This window comes from Mchenga conophoros, linkage group LG20 (assembly GCF_057382185.1).
Source record: "Mchenga conophoros isolate Kocher_MC1m ecotype Shallow Benthic linkage group LG20, M_conophoros_male_GT1.1, whole genome shotgun sequence".
Lineage (NCBI taxonomy): Eukaryota > Metazoa > Chordata > Actinopteri > Cichliformes > Cichlidae > Mchenga > Mchenga conophoros.
The window spans coordinates 19,737,722-19,765,704 of NC_140545.1; the positions used below are offsets into that span (position 1 = coordinate 19,737,722).

General features: G+C 40.0%; 1 protein-coding gene across 2 annotated transcripts in view; it reads left to right on the plus strand.

Annotated features, from left to right (window-relative positions):
* The window catches only part of kdm5bb (lysine demethylase 5Bb), a 24,507-nt gene extending 6,427 nt beyond the window's left edge, over positions 1–18,080 (plus strand). For both annotated transcript variants that reach the window (XM_085259012.1, XM_085259013.1), the window contains 23 exons: positions 88–237; positions 355–448; positions 771–892; positions 1,339–1,497; positions 3,697–3,816; positions 3,905–4,063; positions 4,190–4,371; positions 4,496–4,658; positions 4,789–4,908; positions 6,156–6,350; positions 6,625–6,806; positions 6,912–7,036; positions 9,972–10,122; positions 10,234–10,348; positions 10,902–11,257; positions 12,099–12,237; positions 13,157–13,336; positions 13,831–13,992; positions 14,381–14,866; positions 15,367–15,451; positions 15,546–15,754; positions 15,836–16,090; positions 17,162–18,080. In XM_085259012.1, coding sequence (XP_085115138.1) covers positions 88–237; positions 355–448; positions 771–892; positions 1,339–1,497; positions 3,697–3,816; positions 3,905–4,063; positions 4,190–4,371; positions 4,496–4,658; positions 4,789–4,908; positions 6,156–6,350; positions 6,625–6,806; positions 6,912–7,036; positions 9,972–10,122; positions 10,234–10,348; positions 10,902–11,257; positions 12,099–12,237; positions 13,157–13,336; positions 13,831–13,992; positions 14,381–14,866; positions 15,367–15,451; positions 15,546–15,754; positions 15,836–16,090; positions 17,162–17,299 — 4,047 coding nt within the window. In that variant the 3' untranslated portion in view covers positions 17,300–18,080. The remainder of the gene's footprint in view (positions 1–87; positions 238–354; positions 449–770; positions 893–1,338; positions 1,498–3,696; positions 3,817–3,904; positions 4,064–4,189; positions 4,372–4,495; positions 4,659–4,788; positions 4,909–6,155; positions 6,351–6,624; positions 6,807–6,911; positions 7,037–9,971; positions 10,123–10,233; positions 10,349–10,901; positions 11,258–12,098; positions 12,238–13,156; positions 13,337–13,830; positions 13,993–14,380; positions 14,867–15,366; positions 15,452–15,545; positions 15,755–15,835; positions 16,091–17,161) is intronic.
* Positions 18,081–27,983: the final 9,903 nt, after the last annotated feature.

The window sequence follows — 27,983 nt, forward strand, 5'->3', positions numbered from 1 at the left end:
ATCTGATTATACAGGTATTTCCAGTTAGTCGCATAGGTTCTTTCTAATAGCCTTTGTGATATAGTTCTCCCTCGCTGGCTCTTTCAGTGTGTTCAGAAGCCTGTCCAGCCGGTCGACAGTGCAGAGGAGGGCACAGACATCAAGGAGCAGAAGCTGCAGGACCAGGCTCAGAGGACACCTGTCCAGATACCTGATGCTTGTCCAAGTGCTCGCAGAGCCAAGCGCATGAAGTGTGAGGTGGGAGCCACAAAGCCTGACTAAAACTGCCCTGAAACCATCAGTACAAGCTTCACTATTCAACAGTTATTTGAAGAATCTCGTAGTTTGACGTTTCAGTTCTCACTTTGTCTGTAGGCTGTCTGTGTGAAGACTGAACCAGGTGAGCCCGGTGATAGCAAGCCAAACCTGAGGCGGAGGATGGGGTCTTTTGTTGTCAAGACAGAACCAGGTTAGACCCACACCCCAGAGCGAAAACAGTTATTCTGTTGATATTCACAACATTAATGCAAACACTTCAACACACTTTGTTTGGAATCATTAAGCATTAATAAACATGTATGAATGTTGTAAGAAGAGTGTTAAGTAGCGATAAGCAGAAATGAATGGTAATTAAACATATATTCAGTAGTTACAAATCCTCCTTTAGCCAAGAAAATAATATTTCTATAGTAACTTAAAAATACCAAATATGGAGTCCATGTATTTTTAAACATTTCCTGTAAAGGATAATCCTCTTCTTGGTCATAGTAACGTTTCTTGTGGCCTTGCAGAGAAAGAGATTCCAATTCTGGTGAAACAGGAACCAGTTGAAACCAAGGAACTAATATTTGAAGCTGACAAAGTTCCCAAGTCACGGTATAAGAAAGTCATGCCTCCAGTTCCTCCAAGTCCAGTAAGTAGACACCAAAAGAGTGTGTGTTTAGTTTAATGCAACATGATGAGAAATCCACCCTAAGTTTTTGTCATTTGACTAAGTTGCTTCCTTTGTCCATTAAATATGTATCATTTTTTGAAGAGCACAAATAACACATAACAAAAAAAATGTGACATTTTAATGCTGAATGTAATTACATAAACTAAAAGATACAATAGCACAAGAAAAGAAGGCAGAAGTAATGTAAGAAGAGAAAAAATGAGGTTTAAAATATCATGCACCATAACTGATCCTTTAAAACTGACAGCATTTCAAAGTATATTTTTAACATGCATGTTAAAATTCTTCATTTTTGTAATAAATATACTGAGTTCTGGTAGATTTCAGTCTATGTAAAAAATGTTTTTCATTTCTATCTGTTTATTTTCGTCTCACTACAAACTGCTCCTGTTGTTATTGCCCAGGTGGATCTGGTTGTTTGTCTGGTGTGTGGCAGTGGGGGAGATGAAGACCGCCTGTTGCTGTGTGATGGCTGTGACGACAGCTACCACACCTTCTGTTTGATCCCTCCTCTGCACGACGTTCCCAGAGGAGACTGGAGGTGCCCCAAGTGTCTGGCTCAGGTGAGATTAAACAGCACAGTCTGGTAACACTTTATAATTACTATCGTTAATACATAGAAAAATGAGCTAAATAGTTTTTCACTGTTAGCAAATATTGAAAAAATACTAAATAATATTAATTATTACTTAATAATTCTTTGTAAACCATCTATAACATCTATAAGGTGGAATGGATGTTTATAAAGCTTCTAAGTAGTGCATAAATACTGTGTAGTCCATCTATAAACATTATTGTTTACTTTTGTTTATTGTAAATGTATTTGTTTTTTAAGCTGTTGCCAGGTTTTATAGTGTTTGTTTTTAAAAGAACATATAAGCAGGTATGTTATCAGTGACGTAAAGACTGTGATCCTGTAGTTTACTTTCACTTTTGCTATCTGTTTGTTTGGCTTAGAAAAACAGTACTGGGTTGGGTTACAGTACAACAAATAAGAAGTAAGATCAGTGTCACTTGTTCTGCAACAAGTGTAACTGCACTAAATACAAGAATCTCTCATCACTAATGAAAATGTGTTACAAAACTACACTAATACTGTAACTACAATTGAAAGTTTCTTAGGTATGGTTATCTTAAACTGTTACTCAAAGTCTGTATAGCTTAACGCTAACATTAAAAGGGAACTAAAATGCGTAGTTCTACATCTGTATTTTGTTTTGGGCTTTTACTGGCTTGTATAGCAGAATTAACAGCTCAAAAAAGTTGTATAACTTCTCTTAGTTTAAGCAATGTAAGGAGTGAGTGGGCTCAAACAGCTCCCATAGCCAAATCGCAAAAAGAACACGACTCCGGTGCAGCCAGTGTATTCCCAGGGTCGGTTTTAAAGGTTCTCCTTCCGGGAGCCAGCTCTAATGTCTGGCAGACTTTTGCTACCTGCAAAGCTCAGAATAATTTGATTTCACTTCTCTTTGCCACTCTTTACTTTAGTATGGACCTTCTAAATACACCCATGTATTTTTAATGCCAAATCAGAGCCAAAATATGGTGGAACTGAACAGTCTTCTGGGTGGAAATCAGAAAAAGAAATCATGTGTGAACGTCACACCTTTAGGAGGCAGGGCTGGCTTTTACCACAGGCCACCAGAGGGGTGCCAAAGAAATATAAAAAATATTTTTAATTCTTTGTTATCTAATTTTGAAACACTGCTTACACCATTAAGCATCTGATACTCAGAGGAGACCTCAGGCAGGATGCTCTGCTGGGGGCTGACTCATATAACCTGCTGCTTCACTGATATAAAATGGTGTTTAGTTTGAGTTTTAGATATATAACAGCTGCAGCAGTGTACATAGTAAGTGAGTTTCAGTGATAACGTACAGGTGACAGTACCTCTAAATTGCAGTTACTCCAATGTTTTGTTGCCTTTGAAGTTAATGGCTGTTTAAATCTGGCCTAGACTGTTCATGGTCGCATCATCTCTCCAGGTGTCAGTTGTAAGTGTAGTGTGAAGTTTGTCAAAATGTCAGAGCAAGAGGAAAATTAAAATAATAAAACACCCAATCAAGTTGGAAATGGCTTTTAAGATGTGTATGTGCTGAAGGTTGGAGATCGATCTCCTCAGGTGTTGGCATTATAACAGTCTGCAACCTGAGTGCCACCCTTGAATCCCTTTACCACTGAGTGAAATATCAAATCTGAAACCAAGTGGGGATGCTTCCACCTGTGCCCCATTGCTCATCTGCAGCTTTCACTTTCCTCTACTGTTGCTGAAAGTTCTGAGTCTTTGAAGCTGCCAATTTGGCTCTCTAGACTGCAGACTCTAGGAGACAGGCTTCTATGTTCAGGCTCCAACACTATTGATCTAAGGGTTTCGGGGACCCTGTGTTGTTGACGTAATTAGTCGTTTTTGGACAGACATGGTAATAGTGGAGCTTGCTTGATTGGTCATGCCAGAGGCCACTTTCAATAGTGAGATACCGAGTGAGGTTTGAAAGAGAACTGCTTTAAAAAAAAAATGCTTTAAAAGGTTTGCTCACTTTTTCTCCAAGATCGTTTTTTTACCTCCTGGAAGTTCATTCATTCTCCCACAGATTCAATTTCAGAATTCTCAGATTTTTACCTATATGTTTTTAATTATGTAGTTATAGAATAGGTTTTTGGCATCATAATTCCATAAATAATTGTGTATAAATTAAAAACCACACACACAAAAGCTAACCGTGTCAATATCTTTGAAAGGCTTTTTTAAATTTGCCCACAGGAATGCAACAAGCCTCATGAGGCGTTCGGGTTTGAACAGGCATACAGAGACTATTCCCTGCGTGCATTTGGCCAAATGGCAGATGCCTTTAAATCTGATTACTTCAACATGCCAGTTCATGTAAGTAGATATGGTCCAAACATAAACATACTGCTCTATGTCAGTCTGAGTATTTTAAATTCAATTACCTCTCACTTCTTTGTTACAGATGGTGCCCACAGAGCTGGTAGAGAAAGAGTTTTGGCGTTTGGTTGGAGCCATTGATGAGGACGTTACTGTAGAGTATGGAGCAGATATCGCCTCGAAGGAGTTTGGGAGTGGATTCCCTATTCCAAATGGAAAATTTAAGGTTTCTCCAGCAGATGAGGTAAATGTCTAAATAAGCAATATAAAACCTTGCATACATCTGTTGAATCATGTTTTGTAAACTAAGAAGTACAAGCATTGCGCTGTAATTCCTGCTATTGACCTGGGTATGCCGTTCCCCACGCAGAAATACCTCAAATGTGGCTGGAACCTCAACAACCTGGCGATGATGAACCCGTCTGTACTGACTCATGTAACAGCTGACATCTGTGGGATGACGCTGCCGTGGCTTTATGTTGGCATGTGCTTCTCCTCTTTCTGCTGGCACATCGAGGATCACTGGAGCTACTCCATCAATTACCTGCACTGGTATACAAAAAAAGTTTCTTGTATAGGTTTATTATTGCTTGAGCTCCTAAAATCAAATACATTTTATTTGCACCTCACTTTTGGCCAGCAGGAGTGAAGTCTTTTCTATTTTATTCATTTCAAGGGGGGAACCCAAAACCTGGTATGGTGCTCCTGGTTTTGCTGCCGAGCAGCTGGAGGACGTTATGAAGAAACTGGCCCCAGAGCTTTTTGAGTCTCAACCTGACCTGCTCCACCAGCTGGTCACTATCATGAACCCCAACACCCTGATGGACTATGGAGTCCCAGTTCGTAGTCTTTTTCACATCCTGTGTAGTCTACATCTGTATATGTAGTCAGTGTCTGTTATGAAGTGGATATACAGATAAAACTTGAATATTTCTCACAGGATTTTCTCTGCTCTCCACTTTGCTTCAGATTTACAGAACAAACCAGTGTGCTGGTGAGTTTGTCATCACATTTCCTAGAGCTTATCACAGTGGCTTCAATCAGGGCTTCAACTTCGCTGAGGCGGTCAACTTCTGCACAGTGGACTGGGTATTTAATCCCTTTATTTTCGCTGTTCTAAACAGCATCTCTTTTTTGTTTGGAAAAAGTATTTAAAACACTTTTTCTAATATAATTTTATGTGAAAGTAGAAGATGTGAATGAATAACAAGGTCATTTTTTTTATTTTTAGTATGAAAGATTTTCATTGATTGAGTACAAAAAAAATGCCAGCTTATTTTAGTAGTACTGCTTTACAGCTTGATTTGTAGTTCTGTATAAAATCTACACTTTACCTGATCTGCAGCTTCCCAGAAAAGTATTTACGCATCACAGCAACACACATTTTTAACCACTGTTATAACAACTGCTTTAAGTCTTATAAAAACAGAGGTCATGTTAACTGAATGTGTGAAATCTGAAAGCTGCCCATCCCTTTAACAGGTTAAAACACCGATGGTGAAACTGTAAAATGGTACTAGGAGCACTGGTGTGTTTCTAAATTCAAACAAACACAGTAGAATCCTTCATGATGGTATTCAATGGCACCTGTTAGCAATAGGTGCAGAAGGATCACATATTGTGGGATTTCCTCTCAGTAAAGTGAGTTCTCACAGAATTAGAGAATATGTAAACTATCTAGAAGGCTGTGTGGCATGATAGCATGCAGGAGAAAGAAAGACAATCGCAAGAGAGAATGAAGCACCAGTGATGGCTGTAGAGTCCATGAACACCAGCGCAATGTGCAGAGAAGACTTTTAGTAGCTTTAGTTCAAGTCTCTGTGAGAAATTTTCCCATGAAGCAGGTAGGAAAAAAAATCATGCTGAGGGCAGAGAAAAGCAGACACAAATACCAACAACAGCCTATGCCACAGGCTCTTTGGGATTCAGTGCAGGACTATAAATAAAGCTTAAGCTGCTTTATCGGGTCATGCATCAGTATTTAGATTACCTCCAGTATTTTCATAGTGTTATGCAAAGGCTGTTACTATGAACTGGAGAGAAATGTGGAGCGGCAGTTTATATTAAAAGTAAATTATATTATATCTGTTCACCCAAAAAAGATCATGTTGCTTTTTTAAAATTAGTTTTCTTTTGTAAAGTAGCCACAAGTTGAAATAAATTCATTTTAGTATCACAGGAGAGTAAGAAAAGCTGAAAATATTTACATTAGGCTGACATTTTTTTGTTCTTCTTTACACACTTACTCAAAACTACTGCTGACTAATTTCTCTTCTGCTATTGCTCCATCACCAATTACACACATAACTTTCTTTTGCTCCTTTCTCTTCTACCAGATGCCTCTTGGCAGACAGTGTGTTGACCACTACCGCATGCTGCATCGGTACAACGTGTTTTCGCATGATGAGATGGTGTGCAACATGGCCACAAAAGCAGATACACTCAGCGTGGTTCTGGCCTCAGCCGTGCACAAGGACATGGTCGCCATGATCCGAGAAGAGGAGGAGCTGAGAGAGAAAGTGAAGAAAATGGTACAGCATCTTTCAACAACTCGTGTAGACATAATGACAGAGTTGCATAGTGTGTAGACTATTTTTTAATAAATAAATACAGGTTTATTTTTCATATCACTAGTTTAAAATTGCTTTTTTGTTTTGGCCTCGCAGAAATGTGTAAAAATGTGCCACTAAGCTTTATTGGCCAGCTGTGAAAGTAGCATACATGTTTAAAAAAAGTGCAAAGAGGTGTTGTGTTTAAACACACACTGCATCACCTAATGCATTTGTTGGTATCTCACACCTTCAGGGAGCGATGCACCACCAGGAGGCAAAGTACGATCACCTCCAGGATGACGAGCGGCAATGTTTCAAGTGCAAGACTACCTGCTACCTGTCTGCCATCACCTGTCCCTGTACCCCCGGAGTATTGGTCTGTCTGTACCACATCAACAACCTCTGCTCCTGCCCCGTCACCAACTACACAGTGAAGTAAGTCCCACTGATTATTTTTTAGTATTAAACTACAGAAAACTGTGGTTCTTCTGATTTGTGCATCTTATTAAAAAAATCAATCATTTTGCTTTGCTGCTACAGTTACAGATACACACTGGACGACCTGGTTTTGATGATGAATTCTGTGAAGCAGCGATCTGAGCTGTATGATGAATGGGCCTCCCGTGTAACAGAGACTCTAGAGGCCAAACTCGAAAAAAAGAAAGGTAAGCAGCAAAGGACCAAACAGATGGTTTCACGTGTTTAAGTAAAATAACCAGTGTTTCCTTGCACCTAATTTCAGAAAATGAAACTATATTCAAATTTAAAACCAATGTTTTGAAGTTGCAGTAGACAACCTCCTTCCATGGTGCTGTAATAAAGACTGCACTACTTTCCATTTTAAAACATTAGCTTATACTCGACTGAGTAAGCAGTAATAATAGCATCTGAATCTCGCTTTCTATCATCTTTTTAGCCACCTCTACCATCCTCCTCCTTTTTCTTTTTCCATTTCCACATTTAATGTGGTTATTCTAGCATCAACCGTTTCAGTTATCTGGCCACAGCTATGGATCATTACAGCCCAAAACAAAAGCACTATGTTCAGTTTAGCAAACAAGTCATCATTTGGCAAGGAGATTTCATACCTGCTGGAAGAGACGATGGCACAGTTAAAGTGAAGTTTATGGACAGCCCATGTAAATGCAGACGGTTTCATTTATTCTGTAGCTACTATGTTTTGCAAAAGTAGAAAAATACACATCTACACCAAAACAGGGCAGGTGCTGAGCTGAAAACAAGCCAGCAAAGATTGTAAAAAAGTTGATGGATGTATGTTTAAGACTCGTATTAAAAAGGATTGCTTTGCCTGCCAATCTGTAAATAGTCAGTAATATAATTTTGCTCGTCTTTTATCTCAGAAAGTAGAGCACTGATGAAAACCTTGTTAGTAGAAGATTGTCAGCTTTCCTGAGTAGATGTGAGAAATCCATTCATTTTACTCAAACATGTATCCAAACCTTATTAACTACCTCAGTTTCAGATCGTAAAATTTCCTACTCATCAAATTAATACAGCTGTTGTACACTTGACAAACTGCACAGTTTGTCATGTGTGACGCGTCCACCACCAGCTGCAGTCTGCGTACTGTGAGTTTGGTGTTCTTGTTTATTATGGCACAGCAGCAGGATCCCCTCTTCATCTGCCTGCCTCAGCATCCCTCCTCTTCATGTATTTTAGGCTCAAACTGGGAAAAGTGTCACTCTGTAGGAAGTGTAATCGACCTCCTGTTTAGACTCCTCAGCATGGTGTTAACTGTTTGACGTTTATTTTTAAAAGTGCCACTAGTTTAATTAAATTTCGTTTACTGAAGAGGCTGTCACACTGTTCTTGGGAGCTATAGACAGCAGAGCAAAAATAGTTTACAAAACTTGCAAATGAGAGCTCTACGGCTTTTTCTCGTTATCTTAATTAAGACGCTTTAATAGGAGAAACATGTAGCAAATCAAAGTGGTAACCTGCAGGGCTGAAAAAAGAAGCCAGTGCATAAGAGCCAAAACTGCCCCCAATCCCCCAAAACTCCCACATTAAAAGGACCAATGAAAAGACTTAAAAATTAAAATAAATGTTTACAGCTTTTTAAAAAAATAATTGTTTGGAAATTGTTTGGGATTGTCTGTTTGGGATTCTCCAGTGATTAAAAACTGTTGGTAGATGAAGTTTTGAGTAGGTGTACCAGGCAGCTGTAGCCAACTGAAGTCTGCTAGAGTCCACCTGTGCTAAATGGAGTCACTGAACAAAACTGCCGTTTGTGTCTTTTGAAGCATTTTAATCAGGTAAATAGAAATTTGTCCAACTACTTTATTAGTCTGTTACTTAGTACCAATTGGAAGATATCTGAGTTTGTGCATTGCAGTCGTACAGTTGCTCATCCAAATATGCTCACTTCTGGTTTCAGAAAGCTCAAAACAAACGTGTGCCACTGCGTTTGCATTTTGACTAACAAAGCTGTGTTTGCACACACTGTTAAAACACACACTGGGCGAGACATCTTGAATGAATGATGTTGGACATTGACAGCCCCCTTTCTATTGGCCAAGTGGGGAGTCATCACTGCATATATTGCTCTAATATTAAGTTGCTCTGCAGCTGCACTGCGATTAGAAATAATGTGTTTCGAGCTCAGAGTCAAGGTCAGCATTTCCTGTGTGAGTGTCTGTGCATTCAGAATGTTTTTGGCCTTTATTGGATGGTCCAGTATAGAGTACACAGTAGTGGGAAGACAGTGAGGGGGGGCTGACACACTGAAAACAACCCAACACAGTAAAGACACAAGACATGTGTTACAGCTCAACCAGGTGAGCTTTAGTGGCGTCCCCTGTGCATACAGTGGTTTGCAGACCTAGGATCAGGTGTTAGAGGTATTTACTTTCATTCTGGGGCAGCTTGTTTGCGCTGCTATAAGTCCTTTAGTTAAACCCTTGGGACAGAGAACACAAAAGTCACAACAGGCAAAGAACTTGTATATGATGAAGTGAGTCAATATGCTAAAAACAATGAAAATGCTTCACTGCCACCTTTGTTTTTGCCTTTTATGGTGCTTTTGTTCACCTTTCTTCCTCTTTGCTGAGTTCCTGTTCTATCTTGCCCCAACCTTTTAACCAGTCATTCATGCTACACAAAGCACATATCACTGTTATATCGTGAGTGCCTCATCGCAGTCCAGACCCGGGCCAGTATAACATAACACACAAAAAGAAGTACCCCGAGTTTTGTTCCTGTTTTTGATATTAGATTAGAAGATATTAGAATCACACTCAATAATCATAATGAGCTGTTGGACTAAGTGATTCTATATAAAGTCAATAAAGAAATGAAATCCTAAAATCCTTCTACCAATGACTCCGCTCCATTGTCACTGTCAGCAAAGTAATTCCTCAAAGAGCTCCTGGAAGCAATTAACCTAAGACTCAGTTAAGTCAATAGTGGTGTAAGTTATAAGATAAAAGTATTTATTACTCTTTGCAGCGCCAGTGCCATGTTCAGCAAAAACAATAAAAAAGAGGTTGCTGCAGTAAGTCATCAGTTGCTCAGCAACATGTTGGGTTATTTAAGCTGCAAATGTGTTAGACTATGATTAAGCTGCTCTTGTCTCCTCAGGCCTGCCAGTCTTTCGCACCCTCCTTGCTGAGTCAGACTCCAAGCTGTTCCCTGACAACGACCTGCTGCGTCGGCTTCGTTTGGTCACACAAGATGCTGAGAAGTGCGCGTCTGTGGCACAGCAGCTGTTGAATGGCAAGAAGCAGACCAGGTAACATTAATATGCGATGTCACCCAGGCTTATGCATTACTTCTCACACATTCTTCTTGTTGAATAGTAATGGCGCCTTAATGAGGGTGATTTCTTCACTCATGGACACAGGTATCGGTGTGGAAGTGGGAAGTCACGGAGCCAGCTGACTGTGGAGGAGCTGAGTTCATTTGTGCGGCAGCTGTATAACCTCTCCTGCAGTCTCCCTCAGGCGCCCCTGTTGAAGGTAAACTGAGGAGAAGAAATTTGCTTTTACCAAAGTAAAATTTCATTTCTTTAATTTTAAGTCACATTGTGCAGCTTTTGTTATTTGTGCAGTTTCTGTCCTGCGTTGCTTGTATTTAAAAATATGGCAGTGTGATTGGCACTAAGGCCACTGCTAAATGAGACAGTTTTATGCCTCACAGGTGAACCACAAAGTGTGGTGTCAGTGAAGGGAGGTAAATGTTGGAATAGCTTATTAATGACAATAAAGTAGACCTCTGCGTAACACGTTAGATCTGTGATCAGTTTTTTCTGAACTTTATGTGATGTATTGTTTTTATTTGTGTGTTTTTATGTGTTTTGCGTTACATGTCTTTTCTGTATTGCATAGTTTGATGTGACCTGCTTGAGGACTACAGATGTAAATTAGTGGTTTTCTTACAATCTTACACGTTTACGTCTTATTTTTTACGTCAATGTCCACTAACATGCACTTTCCCTGTTAAATAAATAAAAATGCACTACTTGATCTGATTTGAAGACATTTTTCAACTTCTTGTATTTTCCATCTTCAGGAACTCTTAAATCGCATTGAAGACTTCCAGCAGCACAGCGAGAAGGTCCTGGCAGATGAACTTCCCAGTGTTGCTGAGATCCAGAGCCTTTTGGACGTCAGCTTCGACTTCGACGTGGACCTGCCTGAGCTGCCGCGCCTGAGAGTGAGGCTGGAGCAAGCACGATGGCTGGAGGGGGTGCAACAGGCCAGCGCTCAGCCTGCTACCCTGACTCTGGAGACCATGAGGAGGCTCATCGACCAGGGAGTCGGATTAGCACCTCATCCGTCAGTGGAGAAAGCCATGGCACGACTTCAGGAGCAGCTCACTATGTCTGAGCACTGGGAGGACAAGGCGAGCAGTCTTCTTAAAGCCAGGTGAGGGCAGCACCGATTAGTCCATGATAAAGTTTGCATCATAGCCACAGGATAGGAGCTTCCAAAACAGCAACAAGGACATATTATGGTAGCTTGTCATGCTCTGAGTTTAATCCAAAAGAAAACCAGATGATTTCTAAGATGTTATTCTGCTTCTTAGCTTTAACTCTGTGTCCAGGTATTTGCACTGATTGTAACTGAATAATGTAATATTACGTCAGTGCTCCTGATTTTGCTTCATTTTAATTACAGCTAGTGCAAAATGCTGCTGCTAGAATATTCAACAAGACCAACAAAAAGTGAGCATCATGTTTAGTTCTGCCCTCATTCCATTGGTACTCAGTGCTGTCCAGTATTAACTGTCATTAGTGCTTTTCAGAAGCTTTTAATGGCATGGCTGTCAGGAATGCGCATTTACTCTCACCATTATCAGGCAAACTAATCTCCAATCAGGACTTAAATATCAGTATTTTTAAAAAAAGTTTTGTGTTTCCTCATCATGCTTAGTCCACTGCAGCTTTGAATTTGGGGTTTTCACAGAATTTGAGATAGTGTTTGAAAAAGATTTCAGATGTTTGACAATTAAAATATTATTTAATGTAAATAAGTTTGGTTTTCAAAATAACATAAGCTTTATGTTTTATGCAATTTTATGCAATAAAACCTGTATGTACAGAACATTTTTGAAAGTGTTTGTGGTAAAATAAATATTTAGAAAGCTTGTGAACGAAGTGTCATGGCATTTCTTGGTATGGATAATATAGATAACATGGACCTGATGCAAATATTGTGCCAATGTTTACAACCTATGGTGCGTCATTTGTGTTTTTCTACCCACCAGACCACCACACTCCATAGAGACCCTTAGTGCTGCTGCTGAGAAGGCATCTAGCATCCCTGCCTACCTCCCAAACTGCCTTCTCCTGAAAGACACCATCAGAAAAGCCCAAGAGTGGCTGCAAGAAGCTGAGGAGCTTCAGGTTAGCAGAAATTTTAAGAATGGTTGGACTATTAGGAAATATGATATTATTATATGTTATTTTGATAGGGTGTGACTTAAAAACAATTGTGATGGTGTTTATAACGATTGAGAGTTCTCCTGTCATGAAAACTTGTTAGTAACTTATTGCCAGTTTAAAGGAAGTGCGTGAGGTTACTGCAACAAAGAGGCTGTTCTTAGAGGCGTATAAAAGACAGCAGGAAGGCAGTGAAACTGTGTCACTCACATTTGTGACCAAAAATAGAGGCGTCTGGGGTGTAAAAAGTGTGAAGGGGTGTGTGAGTAAAAACTATTTTTAGATTCAGCCTCCGTGTTTCACAGCAGCAGTGAAGGTGACGCTGTCGTAGTTATTTTGAGGCTGGAGCCTCTCCACTCTGACCCACACACGCAGTGAGAGGAAAGAGGCGGTGCAGCGAAAACAGGGGGAAAAGAAAGTCAACAATTACTGTAACTACAATCGAAATCTCTGAGTGGAAAAGTCCAAAACGACTCATGTATTGTATCTTTTTGCCTGATCCCATCCTCTGCTGATTTATTTTATACAGCAACTATATAGCATACTGAAAAAAAGTGCTGGCTTACGTATTGTATGTTTTGCCGTGCCTTTCAGTGTCTGGCACAATAATAACATGCAGGGTTGAGTGTAAACAGGAGCACAACTTCCTTTATTTGAAGGCTTTAGTTTTTAATTATTCTTCAGAATATTTTTTTAGAATAATTAATTCTTTGTGTTATTATAACTATTAAGCTATTCAGTAGTATATAACTTAATGAAAATTATTAGTTGTTTTTTTAAGGACCAGTAAAATGTAAACGAGGCCAACATAACTGGTCAGCTGGTTCAGGGTATCAGTGGGGCAAAAAAAGCGTGTTACACTAAAATAATCTTCTTGATTCAGGTCAGCGGCTGCATCCCGATGGTGGACACCCTCTCTGACATGGTGCTACGAGGACAAGCCATTCAAGTCCACCTGGAGCCTTTAGACAGGCTGGAGTCTCTCATGGCACAAGTGCAGGAATGGAAAGAATCAGCAGCAGCAACTTTCCTTCAGAAAGACTCAAGCCTCACCTTGCTGGAGGTAAAATTAAATTAGATTTAAAAGGATTTTTAGGACATTTTGAAATATTATCTGCTGAGGTTAAAACCTGGCAGGCAGAAAATGTTTGACTTGTCCGATCCTTCCTGTTTCTACTTCTCTTTGTGTGGAGAGAGTTGAGCTTGTGTTTAATGAATTTGAATACTGTATATGTATACTGTATTGGATTCTCTGGAAACAAAGAAAACATTTGAAGATGTTTTTTATGGGATCTTACCCAATAAACTGTATTAGACAAAACAGTTAGTCACCAAAACTATTGCCAAACTTCTACGTGAAAATCATTTATTTCCATCAAATTCAGGCTTCGTTGTAGTGTCTGGCACAATAATAACATGCAGGGTTAAGTGTAAACAGGAGCACAATTTCCTTTATTTTAAGGCTCGGTGCAGATAAAATCCCTGTGTCAAAGGCAGAGGTTGTTAGTTTTAGGTCCTGTTAGTCCAGGAGACTCACAAGGCTTTTGTTCTCTGCAGGTTCTTTGTCCCCGATGTGAAGTTGGAAACGTCGGTTCTCCAAAGAGGAAGGCAAAGAAAGGAAAGGAATCACCTAAAAGTAACAAAAAGAAAACTTCGAGGTTCAATACGCTCAGCGATGTGGAAAAAGCGCTTTCAGAGACCACGGATTCTACCTCTGCAGTAAGTATTCAAAGAGCTATTCCCTGAGACACGTGTGCTTCAAAAGAATAAAGTTTGCTGAGTTACCTGATTTTGACGTTTTGGTGGTCAGATCCTGATGACGAGAAGTAGTTTTGAGCGGAAGGAAAGTCTTGTCTTTTCAGGTTGTTGCAGGAAAAGCTTAACTGCATATAGAAGGGTGCTTGGGATGTGTGTTGAGCAGTCAAACTTGATAAGGGGCACAATGCTGAACAGGGTGATAACAGTCAATTTAAGAAAAAAACTAACTTTTATTCAAACATTCGCTGTAATATTATGATAACACAGTAATTATTTGCTTAATCACTGCGGTAGAGATCTGACTGCTGAAATTCATCAGGAAAAATACTGAGTATGTTTTATTCAACAGATGGCAACTCTTGAGGAGCTGTGGGTGAGGGAGATGGAGGCTTTCTCTAATCTCAGGGCAGCAAATGAGTCAAAGCTCCTTCCCACGGCAGACTGCATGGACCTGAGGGTGTGTTTCTGTCAGAGGGCGCCCATGGGTGCGATGCTACAGTGCGAACTCTGCAGGGATGCCTTCCACAGCGTGTGCGTCAGAGACCCGTCAGATCCCTGCAAAACACAGCCATGGCTTTGTCCGCAGTGCCAGCGGTCAGAAAAGCCCCCCTTCAGCAAAGTCCTCTCTCTGCTGGCATCACTGCGGCACATCGGGGTGCGCCTTCCGGAGGGTGATGCACTGCACTATCTGATGGAGAGGACAGTAAACTGGCAGCAGCGAGCGCAGGAGGTTTCACAGGCATGTAACCTACCAGAACTCGAAGAGAGGCCAGGAACTCCTCCCACTCTCACCCGCTGGGTTTCAGGCAGTGACAACCCTCAGAGCAACACTCAGGTCACTCCTCATCTCTTTGTGCCACTTTTTAAGCAGTTAATTTTTTGCAAATGTTAATTGGTAATGATGGGGAACAATTCTCTCCCCAACTCTGCTAAATGAAAATGTACGTCTGCAACAGAGAGTTAGATTTTCTCCACATGACACAATAAACCAGTTCCCTTACAAAACCATTTTAAGATTTTGGTTCAGGATCAGGTTTTTACAGCTTTTCCAAGCATTTCGTACAAAACAGAAGGAGCTAACAGAAGGAGATATAGTATAAATCATCTGGCAGGTGTAAAAAAATAAAATAAAATAATGAAGGAGGAGAAATGCACCATTAAAGGGTGCTGTGAGATGTAATAAAAAGATGATAGGTGTCTTAGAAGCTACAGAAATGACACAAATCTGATTCATATGTAGAGCTCAGTTCCAGCCCTCTTTAAAGCTTTAAAGAGTTGTTTTTATTATCACCTACCTGCGTGTGTTAACATCGGAGTTTGATGGTTTTGATACAGGCTCCTTGTTTGACTCCAGAGTGGAATAGGACAAGCCATGCTCAGACCGTCTTCTACACCGAGCAGAGATGCATACCGCTGCACGGTCAGTGTCCTGAGCCACTTCATGAAGACATGACTCGCAGTTTTTCTGTCGTTTCAGATTGTCACATTTTAGATTTTGCGTGTTTATGTTGCAGGTTTGAGTCGGGACCTGGAAGAGCTGATGGTGGAGGGGCTCCTTCTGCAGGTGTCTTTGCCAGAGGTGCAGAGCCTCTACCTTGTCTTATTGGACAGAGCCAGCAGCCAGCAAACAAACCCATGCATGTCACCACCACAGGAGGAGGCCACAGACTGTGAGAAACACATGCAGTTTAACTCTCAGGGAACAAATCTGCCACTGAACCAGGTACAAGCCAAACCAATAAAGGAACCATTTCACATCCTGAACACTGCAGCGCCAGTTTCATCGTGCTGATTTTATTTTCAGGATGGTGCCAAAGGTGCAAGCAGCTCAGAAAAGAAGGTGAAGCGGCATCTGGAGAGAGACAGCTCAGATGGAGAGCGCAGAGCGAAGGACAAAAAGCACTCTCACAAGAGACAAAAGATGAATAAAAAGAATCCACAGCGCAGGCAAACCTCGACCTCGTCCTCCCCGCGCTCCAACTTCTCCCAGTCTGACGACTCTGATGAGGAAATGGCTGTGTGTCCAGCAGAGAGGTGTCAGCTGCCAGAGGGAGATGAGGTGAGAAAGACCTCTGACAGGAGCCACATAAATGGATTTAGTCTGCAGAGGACAGGCTAAGGTTACTTTACTGTCTTCCATATGAGGACCTCATCTCCGGTCAGGAAACTGCTGCTTCAAAAACAAGACGAGCTGTAATCTTTATTTTTATCTAAAGAATTGATCGTGAACAGCAAACACCAGCGCTCCCAGACAAACCTGTGCAAAAACTCTGTGCTGTAGGTTTCTGGTGAATGACATTTTAATATTTCATTTTATTAACATAAAGCCTTCACATAAATGTGTTGGCGGGTTATGGGTGAGATTTTTGGAGCCAAAAGTGACCCCTTAACAACGTCACAGACTTCTGAGGGGGTCTGTACCTCACAGCAGGAATTAATATTAGTCAGATCAACAAAAAAAGGCACCCCCCACAGCGGAGATATTCAAGTCAGGCATTCAAATTAGCAGAGTCGAGCCCGAGGAGGGTTGATCAGCTAAAGCTGTGTCGGGACATCTGTCAGTCAAACTGGCCAAACCTCAAACTCCAGTTTCCAGGTGGATGAGTTTTAAAAAACACAGGGAGGTGGTGTAATGATGGTGGAAACTATCCTCCCCCTCCAGCTATGCTGTTCCCGTGACTTTGAGTTTGAAGGATTTCCAATTTTGTAAGACAAACAAACTAAATAACAACAACATCATGAAGTAGAACATAGCCATCATCTCTTGGAGGACACATTTAACTTTAAATATATGTTAGATTCTCCTGTTGATCCCTTGATTGAATATGTGTGACAGGTCTATCATAAACAGGACGGAGGGGAATTTTTTCAGGATAAACGCAAACTAAAACTTTCCTCCGGATTAACTGAATTTTTCAATGAATATCCGACTGCAGACTAACTCTAAATCTTTATTAGATTTTTTCCATTGATGGCATAGGTGGTACCTTGTTTGGTCGAGCTTGTAAATTGTTTTGCTGCTCTCCATGAAAACACAGGTGGTGTTGGTGAACATTGTGGAGCATATAGCTTTTGGAAGTGTAGACCTGTTGTTTAGCTGTGATGTTGACTGACTTGTGTGTTTCTGCAGGTGAATTGGGTCCAGTGTGACGGCAGCTGCAATCAGTGGTTTCACCAAGTGTGCGTCGGCGTTACGGCAGAAATGGCCGAGAAGGAGGACTACATTTGCGTCACGTGTACACTGAACGACGGGCGCGTAAGAAAGTAAAGATGTCATTCTGAAGGGAGGCGTGTCTTCAGTCTGGAGGGTCACTGACCCCGTACCCCTCTTCACCCCCTCGTCCCGTCTGTCTAACCCTTTTGTAACAACGGTGCTATCTCCTCTTTGACATGTTGTCCAGAACTATAATGTTTAGTTATTTTTTTGTATTTTTACATATATATATTATATATATTTCCTCCTTCTTATGAATTGTTTGTGGTTGTCTAAATGAAAAAAAGAAAAACACAGGATGTGAAGTCTGCTGCATGGCATCCCGTTACATCGACGCAAAGGAGTCTTACACCATGAACCCCCCTCCCCCCCGGTAAAGAGAATTAATCAAGGGTTAATATTATCTTCTTTAAAACTTTCTTGCATGTTAAACCAGAGCTAAGGGGACAGAAGTCGAGGTTTTCACCCCCCAAAAAATGACTTTTTTTTTCTTTGAAATCCAGTGTTTAGTACATGCATCTTAATATAATTATTCCCATTTTTTGTTTTGTAGAATAGTTTTATTTATCTGAGCAATAATTTTTGTCTGAATCGACTTAAATGGCTTTGATCTCGGCTGAGTTGTGTTTTAGCGATGATGGTGTGATGTACAGAAAGCTACTGGGTTACGTGTCTGGGTTACGGAGAAACACTGCGGCACGCCAAAGGAAAAAGAGGCTGCTGGCTGGGCAGATCCTCGCCTTGTAACCCATCACGGGAAACAGCAGGAAGGACCTGGAGTAGCTGAAGATGTTACAAGTTTATATTGTGGAATAAAGCCCTTTTGTTCTATGGATATGCCTTGTCCTTTCACTTCAATGTAGTAAAAACAAAAAAACACTGCCTGTCCTCCAAAACAGGATTTAAATACGCTGTTCAGACAGTGGTCATACAAGTTTACCCATCAGAGATCACAGTGACTAACTATTCTAAAAACCAGATTTTTAAAATGTAATAATCATTAAACCCTGATAATGCTGATTTTTATTGCTTCATCATGAAACAAATTTTACAATAAACATTTATGATCCCCAGTTATATTTATCTTTGAAGCCAGACAATAAAGACCTGAATGATCCGTAAACACGGAGTCTAACCAGATGCTGACGTCAATAATTTAATATCATTTTCCGGATTGTGGTTACACTACTTAAGAAACAGTGTAAATTAGAGTATTTTTACTGTTTATTTATTAGTATTTATTGTTTATCAAAGGGTCTGAATCCTCTACCAAAAAAAAATATTGTTCTGAATGATCGCAGTGCGGAAACAGGCGAGATTGCTTCAGTTTTCTGTCTGACAGTAATGATAACATTCGGTGGTTCTGCGATCTCACTGGTAGGTGACAGAGATGGTGGGGTGTGGACAACCAGGAGGAAAACATAAAATCTGAATCTACAGAGCTTATATTTATGTTTTATTTTTACAGAAATTCAATTTTGAAACCTTTTAATTATCAATAATTGATAAACATTTTTATCTTTTGAAGTCGGGCCTGTCAAAACAAGTTTGAGAACCCAATTTTTCATTCTGTGTAACGCAGAATAAAATTTCAGTTATTTTCAGTGTTTAATAATTTAATAGGATGCTAATCTTTAAATTACACCCTCACTTTCAGAAACATCAGGATAACTGTGTAAAATGTAAATAAAAAAAACTGTGGAACAATTTCAGGATAATGTTGGTCGATGTAAAACTGTGAAGACTTTGAATATCTCATCATTTATAGATGAAAATATGATCAAAATATTCAGAGAATCCGAAGAAATCTCTGTCTGCGAGGGACAAAAGCCATGCCCTGCATTAAAAACAGACATGATTCTGTTATTTAATTATTGGATGGGCTCAGGAACACTTCCAAAAGTCATTGTCTGTGAACATGGTTCATCCAGTGCAGGTTAAAGCTCTATGATGCAAAGAAGGAGCCATATGTGAATATGATCCAGAAACTCTCTCTGGGCCAAAGCTCATTTAAAATGAGCAACGTGGAAATCTGTTCTGGGGTTAGACAACTTGAAATCTGACGTCCTTAAAGAGGAGAGGGACCATCCAGCTTGATATCAGCGCTCAGTTCAAAAGCCTGCATCTGTGATGGTATGGAGGTGCATTAGTTCCCATGCAATTAGCAGCTTGCACATCTGGAAAGGTTTCAGAGCAACATACATCCAGATGACATCTTTTTCAGGGAAGGCCTTGCATATTTCATATTTTAGTTATTACAACAGCTTGTTTTTTTAGTATAAGAGTAGAATGAGCTGCTAGAATCCTCTATCAGACAAGACTGAGACTATTTTCCCCTTAAAAGTCCAGCAGCTCAGTTCCCAGATGTTTACAGAGTGTTGTTAAAAGAAGACTGGATGCCACACAGTGGTAAACATGGCCATGTTCTAACTTTTTTGAAATGTGATGCTGCCATTAAACTCAGAATGAAATTCAGAATGTGTTTACCATTCAGCCAATTGTCTGATACAGGAACAGCATATCTAAATCTATTATTATTGTCATTTGCTAAAATTAGCAATAATTAATAAATTTAAAGATTCCACATAAATAAATATCTTTGCAGAATTACGTACTGCTGAAAAAGCTGCAAGGACTTATAAAACCCTATAAGATGCCACCATTGTGGCAGCAGCTTTCCAACTACTGGCATGAATGTGATCATTTCAGAGTCCTTGAGCCTGATTAATTCCCTTGATAAAAGTATCTATCTGTTTATACTTGTTTTTATACTCCAAAGTCCATACTTCAGATTATGTGTAATCTTTCTAAATCTGATAAATACTTGTCCAGACCTAGCACAAAGCAAACATGTGGACCTGCACAGTGACATGATTATTTTTAGGTATTTTATCAGACTACTTACTAACAAATACGTGAAATGTGCCTAAGCCCTGCTTTATAATTGTGCACGCATTTCCTATCGACGCCTGTCTGAAGTCTTTGTGTTTGGGGGACATTTCCTCCTCTCACAGCAGGGGGAGAAGCTTGGTGATAGAAGCAGCTCCTTATGTGAAGATAAATTGAATTCATTAACAGGAAGCAGCTGGGACAAAGACAGCAGCTTTAGCCACAGGGAAACACAATAGGTACACCTGATCAGTGTCTTTCGCAGAGTGACCTAAGCTCTTTACTGGTTTATCCTGAAGGGGGAGCCAAAAACCAGCTAAGAGAAACAAAGTAGTCTTACAAAAATGACGAGGCTAAATAATAATGCGACAAAATGCACACGCAAAAAAAGACACAAATGAAAGTGTTAACAAAGATTTTTTTTAAAAAATTGATAAGAGGAGAGAAAATACACATTGAGATTCAGAGATCTGAAAATGCACAAAAAGGAAGTAACCATAAAGTCTGAGGAAGTTATTTAGTAACATCCTGACATGTAAAATAAGGAATGAATATTGAAGGATGTGCACTATTTATAGACCAACTGTCAAACTGAAGCAGATTAGTAGTGCTAACTACATTAGCTCCTTTGTTTAAGGGGTCAGGTTTCCCTGAGTTGTATCCTTCCAGTGAAGTGGGATTCAGATATTTGATCTGCCCATCAGAGGTTTGTTCAGTTGAATCAGCTTGCAGCCATTGTTTAGCAGCTATAGATCTGGCTGAGCCTTCTTCCAGCAGGACAATGCTTATTAAGCAGCACTGTGATAGTGGAAAACAGACTGAAAGTTTCTAATGAGACAGCACTCCGAGGGACCAAGATCAAATTTATCCAAAAAGCATCATCAGGCGGATCCAAAGCAACAAAACTGTCAGAAGAATTGAGCTGAAAGATAGAAACATGTCATTAGTAGAGCAAAGAAAGGGTGGTTATTAGTGAGGTTGTGTCTAGTCTAGCCTCTAAGCTTCTACTCAGGAAGGGAAATGTGAATGGATGGATGGTTGGATGATTGGTTGATTGGAGGTTTGGTTGGATATATTGATGAATGGTTGGTTGGAAGATAGATAGACAGACAGATCTATGGATGGATGGATGTGGTTCAGCAGGATTGGTTTGGTTTGGTTTGTCTTTTCTCTCTCCCCTTTTCTACCCTTCCCTAATAATTATTTCTGAGGCGGAGTTGCTGGGCTGGCACTTTGTGTAATCTCCAACCTGGGGCGGAGTTCTTCAATGTGAGTCATCCTTCACACACCTGTTTGCCACAGACTCAGGCTGTGAGTATATCAAGGACAAGTGGTGCCACAGTTCTCTGTGAGACTGTCCCCATCGATATGGTGACAATCAGACCACATTGCCTAGAATCTGTTTAGGAAGTCCTTGCCTACTTATCTGTAGTTTCTGTGTTATTCTACTTGCCTGTTTGGAAAGTCTTTTTCCTGGATCCTGTGCACGTCTCCTGTAACTCTTCTACCCTCTGGCACCACCCACAATAGTTTTTACCTTTGTTTAACTATTTTTAGATACTAAAGTAGATCGGAAACAAATGGGTTAAAAGTTATAAAGCTGTGATATAAACTACATGTTTGGCTTATATTTATTTTTTATTTTGATATGCTTGATTTTATTTTTGTTGCTCAAAGTGAAATGTTGATTTAGATTTGCACAGATCTGAGATCATTTTTGACTAATTTTCACATTATCACTTACTGGGCTTTACTGTTTTGTGTCTAGAAATCTGCGTAACATTTAAGCTGCATACTTGTCTGCAAGTACCAATAGCTTATTCTTGCTGTTGCTCAGTTGTGGGAAACTGTAACCTGCTTATCACAACAGTCTGAAGTGTCTGCCAAGCACATCCCACAAGCCACAAGAATTAACACAAGTCTAGAATGTACCATTTTCACTTCCTTTTTCACACTGTGTTGTACACAGATCTTAGAAGCTTTCTCTCGTTGTCACGTCCTGGGATTTTTTTTTAATTTATTTTTTTATGTTGTAGTTTCGGTTCCTGTTTTGATATCCATTCTCGTGTTTCTATATTCTTTTTTTTCCCTTCCTCTCTCTGCGATGTCTTTCTGTTATTTGGTGTTTTGCTTTCAGTGTTTTGGCCTCGTTGTCTGTGTCTACCATCTGTTTCTCTGATTGTTCCCACCTGTGTCTCATTCTTTTTCACTTTTCATTTCTCTACTTTGTGCCTCGTTGTCATCTGGAAATCTGCTGAAGGATGCAGGAGGTGAAAGTAACATCCCATTCTTAATCCATAGAGTTTAATATGATGTTGGCCCACCCTTTGCAGCTATTACAGCTTCAAATCTCCTGTGAAGGCTTTCCACAACGATGACCTGGATGACTGAGAACCTTCACAGACAAAGTTTAGGAGTGTGTTCTCAAATTCATCCCAAAGGTGTCATATCATGTTGAGGTGTTCCTTTCACACCATAATCCCCCCCTCCACCAAACTTTACACTTGGGACAATGGAGTCGAACAAGTACCGTTCTCATGGCAACCACCAAACCCAGACTCGCCCACTGGATTGACAGACAGAGAAGCAGAGATGTCTCCACAGCTCTATAGTCCAGCAGCGGCGAGCTTTGCATTGCGTTTAGTCATGCAAGGCTTGGATGCAGCTGCTCGGCATGAAAACCTGTTCCAGGAAGCTCCCTATGCACTGTTTTTGAGCTGAGGCCACATGAAGAAGGCACTCTTTTTTTTTTCTCCCCACCTCTCATTCTGGAGTCAAGTGTGTGTGTGGTCATATCTTTGCCTTTTTCAAAGCATCTCTCATAACCAATGAAGCAGACTGGATTCAAAACGTGGTACTCAGATTCAGTCAGTTTATTTACAGTGCTCCTGGAAGTTAACTATTTACAAAATGCGGATGAAGCCACAAATCTCCAATCTCTATTTACAAGGTCCTTTGGAGAAAAAAAAGTCTATCGATGAGCTCCAATCTCTCTTCGACCTCTCTCTCTCTCCCACCAGGGAAATGACAGTTTTTCTGCAAAGCAGAGAGGAACAGGTAAGTAATCTGGAGTTCAGGGTTACGGATTAGATTATTATATAACTTTTATTCTTTTTCTTTTTTAATGTTAGCTAAATATTTGCATATTGTCTGTCCTTTGTCTTTACTGCACAATGAGCTAGAATGACTGCCTCCGGGTTGTACGTCCTGAATGACAATAAAGGTCCCTTTAACTTTAGTGGATTCGGTTTTCTTTGGATCAGATATTCCCAAAGACAGTTTGAAATGAAAGTCAGAGTTTATGTGGGCCACATAAATGCTGATCACGACTCAGCATTTCCTCCTTTTTGTTTTCACTGATTTCATTGTGTTCATTTTTGAGTTTTCTGTTCCACTTCTACTTTTTTTCTTAAAGCTTTCTTTTTGCCAGCTGAAGGCCATTACTCCATTTTACCCATTTTCCTGTCAGCGACAGCATATAAACTGCACATAAGGTCAAATATAATAAGAATAACATGTAACCCAAGAGTGTGCTTTTGTTTTAAGACTTCTGCTTTCTTAATATTTAATCATAAATCTCTTTCAAACTTTATTAGAAAGTGAATTTCTCTTTATATAAATACATGTAGAAATGTTCCAGTATGGCCCACACTTTCTGTTTTAGATGTTTGTGTTTTTTTTAAATGAGCCAATCAGAGACTGGCTTTTTGTTGTGTAACAGGCCTCTTTCTTTCTCCTGAATCCTGACACTTATTTAAACTTTCAACTTTTTCATACTTCATTTATCTAAAAGTTTATTCATCTTCTCTAGAACGCGTTTCTCTGCAATAAACAGAAGCATTTGTTCTGTGTGTTAATAAGAGATGAGCTGATAGTCATCAGCTTATTTATAGTCTCCGCATAATATTTCTGCATCAGGGAGTCCCCTGCGCTTCTCTTTTGACACCTCAGAGAGTGAAGGCGGAGACTCGTGACATACTTGCTCTCTTGCGCCTTCTAGGCAGGAAGTGAAATTGACCTGCCGCCACGTTGCCTCCACCCAAAAACAAGAAATGTTGCCTCTACCTTGTCCTTAAATTGAAACGTTTTTACTGTTGCTGTCGTTTTGGACCTCAGGGCCACCGCATCAGTCAGAGTACAGTGATCAACAAAGTCCATAAAAGTACAACCTCAAAGCAGCAAAGCTGATTATACATGTAATTCCCAGTTAAGTCTGTGTTTAATGAGTTCAAACGACAATATGCCAGTGCTCCCAGGGGCTGTTGTTTAAAGGTAATTCTGTTTACTTTAGTCACAATCTAATTTTAGGCCTGTCCTTTATAACTTCCATGACTCCAGTTTATGACTGTGAGCGTGGTAATAACTCCTTAATTTGTTTGTTTGAATAAAGGCACATTCTGCTTGAGCAACATGGAAACGCTGTTCTCGGCATTCAGCCCATCAAATGATATTTGCAGCCATAAGTCATCCGATGATGAGCCTGTCATGAAATCCATATTTAGCCAGCGTAATGAGGAAGATATGCAGTAAGAGCAACTCATCTGATCCATTCGGGCCCTGGATCGTGACCAGCCGGGCGTCTTCTGGCTTTTTCATGTGGTTCTTTGTCATATAGGGAGAAACACATCGAGCGACCAAGGACATGTCCAAATATAGCTGTCGATGATCAAACAAAGGAAATATCTAGATATGTACTCCCAATAATGCGACACACCCAGAGTAATTACGTGTGTGTGACAAACAAAGGCAGCATCTAACCTCTCGAGTGAAGGACAAACAGACTGACAAACACATCAGGTGTCTGTGCCACCAAGGTTTTATCATTTTATTAGATTTTTGGTTCCAGCTTTTAATTTTTTTTGGTTATTCTATTGATGAGCTTCAGTTTTGTGATATTGTTTGGCTTTTTTTTATTATTGTTCTAGCTCCCACTAACTTGTCTCCGTGTTTGTGCCTTTGTCTTCCTGGTTTGTCTTGGTAATTGTTTTCATTTGTTCATCTCTTTGTACATCCAGTCTCTTTGTCTCAAGTGGGAGAAGTCCGAAATGTTTGGGAAGCTGAGAGAGGAGAGGGCAGGGCTCAGAAAAATAGATAGGCTCCATCCTCTGGGGACCGTGATTGCTCGAATAACTTCGTCATACCAACTGTTTGTTTGAGTCTAGACTAACTGATCAGTCACTCAGATCACTTTTGGAGCCCTTAAAATTCTAAAAATACTGCAGATACATTAATAAACTGCTTGAAATGTTTAAAAATACACATTCAAACTGTTGGTACTTCCTAAGTGATATAAGGCTCTAAAATGAAGTGGCAAGACAAGACAATATTTTGCAGGTGTGGCCAGGGTGTGAGCACCAGGGTGGCAGAAAAACTGATGTTTCTAATTTTTGTTTTCCTGGGTGGATCCTGCAGGAGTCCAACATGGAAGCTAACATCACCCTGATTTCCTCGACAAGCAACTGGTTTTTCCACAGACTTCTGGATTATTGCAGAAAACAAAGAGTTTGTGATGCTTACACGTTATCTTCACAAACCGACGCCAAATTGAAATGTAAATCAATGGCAAGAACCAAAATGCTAATGTCAGGCTGTAAATGAAATACACAGGGGTGAAATGACTTTAACATCATCAGCACTAAAGGTCCCCGACAGCTCCTGAGGTCTAGCCACTTTTTGATAAACACCCTCTAGCATCAGAATTCACAGCTGGAGTATTTTACATGCTTATGTTGCAGAGCAGTGATTCCCAATGTATGGTCCACAGCCCCCTGGTGGACCGTAAGAGGCCAATTACTATAATTTACTGTTTTTTGTTTTTTTTAGTTGAGTGAAATTCTTGCTACTTCTTTTTTCCCTGAGATGTCCCCACAGCATGTGGAAATTGTCACAGATTTTAGCCTGCACGCCCTTCCCGGCACAACCCTGCACTTTATCCAGGCTTCTGACTCCCTGAGGTTGGGTTTGTCTTAGATCTTCGGTGTTTTGAGTGACACCAATTTAAAAGTCACATCTTTTGAACTTTTAAAATCTTATAGGATAAACTGACAGGATAGAATGCACTACTAGGGTCAATCAAATGGAGAGTGAACTGAAAGGTTTATAACAGGGATGTAAAACTAATTTTACATTGTTAGCCACATGCAACTCACTTTGACCTTAAGTGGGTCAGACCAGTGAAACTCCTCTTTCTGTCAGTATAAAGAAGTTTAACCATTGAATTCCTCAAATATCTTCATATAATAAAAAACAAATCTATTGCAGATAGTGAAAAAAGAGGAACTTTACCATCATTTCTTTGTTTATCTATTACTTAGATACTTTGGTGCTTTAAAAAAAAAAGCTATAAAAAAAAAACAACTTCGAAAATCTTACATTTGACACCCGTGGTTTGCAAGTTGGTGATGAGACCTTTGCTTCAAAATAAAATATGTTTGTTTTCATGAAATCTTTACATTATAAAAAGAAACAGAACAAATGAAACAAAGAAATGGTGTTTAAAAATGTCTCACTCAGATGTATCGTCATTGCTAAACTTAAGAAAGGACTTAAAGCTGTTGATGGAGTATCAAGTTCACCAAATAAATGATCAAAAGATTAAAATAAATCAGTGAAACCATTAAGGAAATATTTAATTTTCTATCTGTGACAGTAGTAAATGGACAGATACATACACATTGCTTTCTTCTCTAACTGAGCACCCAAAGCACACAAAAGCAGAAGCTGTGACTGAAGGTCCGTGTGAGCTGCAGAAGATTTTCACATTTTAAACAGTCTGAATTGAGGAATAGCTGCAGTGGAACAATATGTGAAAACGTCTTAAGCCTGTATAAACCACAGGCCTACCACAGGGAACTAGAAGTAGAAGAAGTGCTAACTCATTTCCGGGGTTTTGGATTCATTCCTGCAGCACTCTATAGCTGTATACCCAAAATCAGTTTTTCGGTTGTTTGTCTATGCAGGCTGCGATGAGGAAGTCATATACAAGTTAATGAGGTCTGACTGGGAAAAAAATCTAATAAAAACCAATTTCAATAAAAAATGGAATTGTTGAAAATGCTGCATTTTTTATATATGGGAACAACAGCCAATAAAAAAAGTTCAGCTAGAAAAAATACTTGTGCTTCCTGGATGTAACTGCAGTTTTTTGTGCCCCCTCACCCTCACCTGCACCACTGGTTAGCCACTTAGGTGGCCAGACTTCAGTCTGTGGTGACTTTGGCCTCAGCCCTGCTAAAATGGCTGCACTGTTTGCACCCAAACCTCTCAGGTAAGCAAACAGAAAGGCATGGTGGGCGCCAGCTCAGCTCTCCTGGAGAAAATAAAATCATATCAGAGGCTGTGATCGAAAGTTAAATATGCACTGCCTTATCTGATGCCTGTTCATACTGCAAGTACATGTATATTAGCTGAGGAGAGAGTCTGCACTAAAAGGTCACATTAAACATGTTATATACACAGCCACTTTATATAGTCGAATCCCTCAGGCAACAGGCAAATAACAGCATGTGATTGGCTGCCAAAAGTACAAAAACCGGAACAGAACCAATGTGACACTTTAAATAACGTTTATCTGACAAAAAAACTGTATAGCTGTCAGAAAACATGCCGTCCCTGTCACTTTAAATCTGGCACTCCAAAATGAGGAAGCACAGCAACATGAATGGCTTTTTATATCACATCACTGTGCATTATATACATCAAAGAACACGTTATTGGATTCAGCTTCAAACGTCACTTCAAAAATCACCTGCCAGACATCCGTCCTCAGTGCAGCTGTGCTACTTTTTATAATCTGGAGTCTTTCCCTCTGCTGTGCTTTCTCTTCTCTTTCAGGGAGCCAAATCTATAT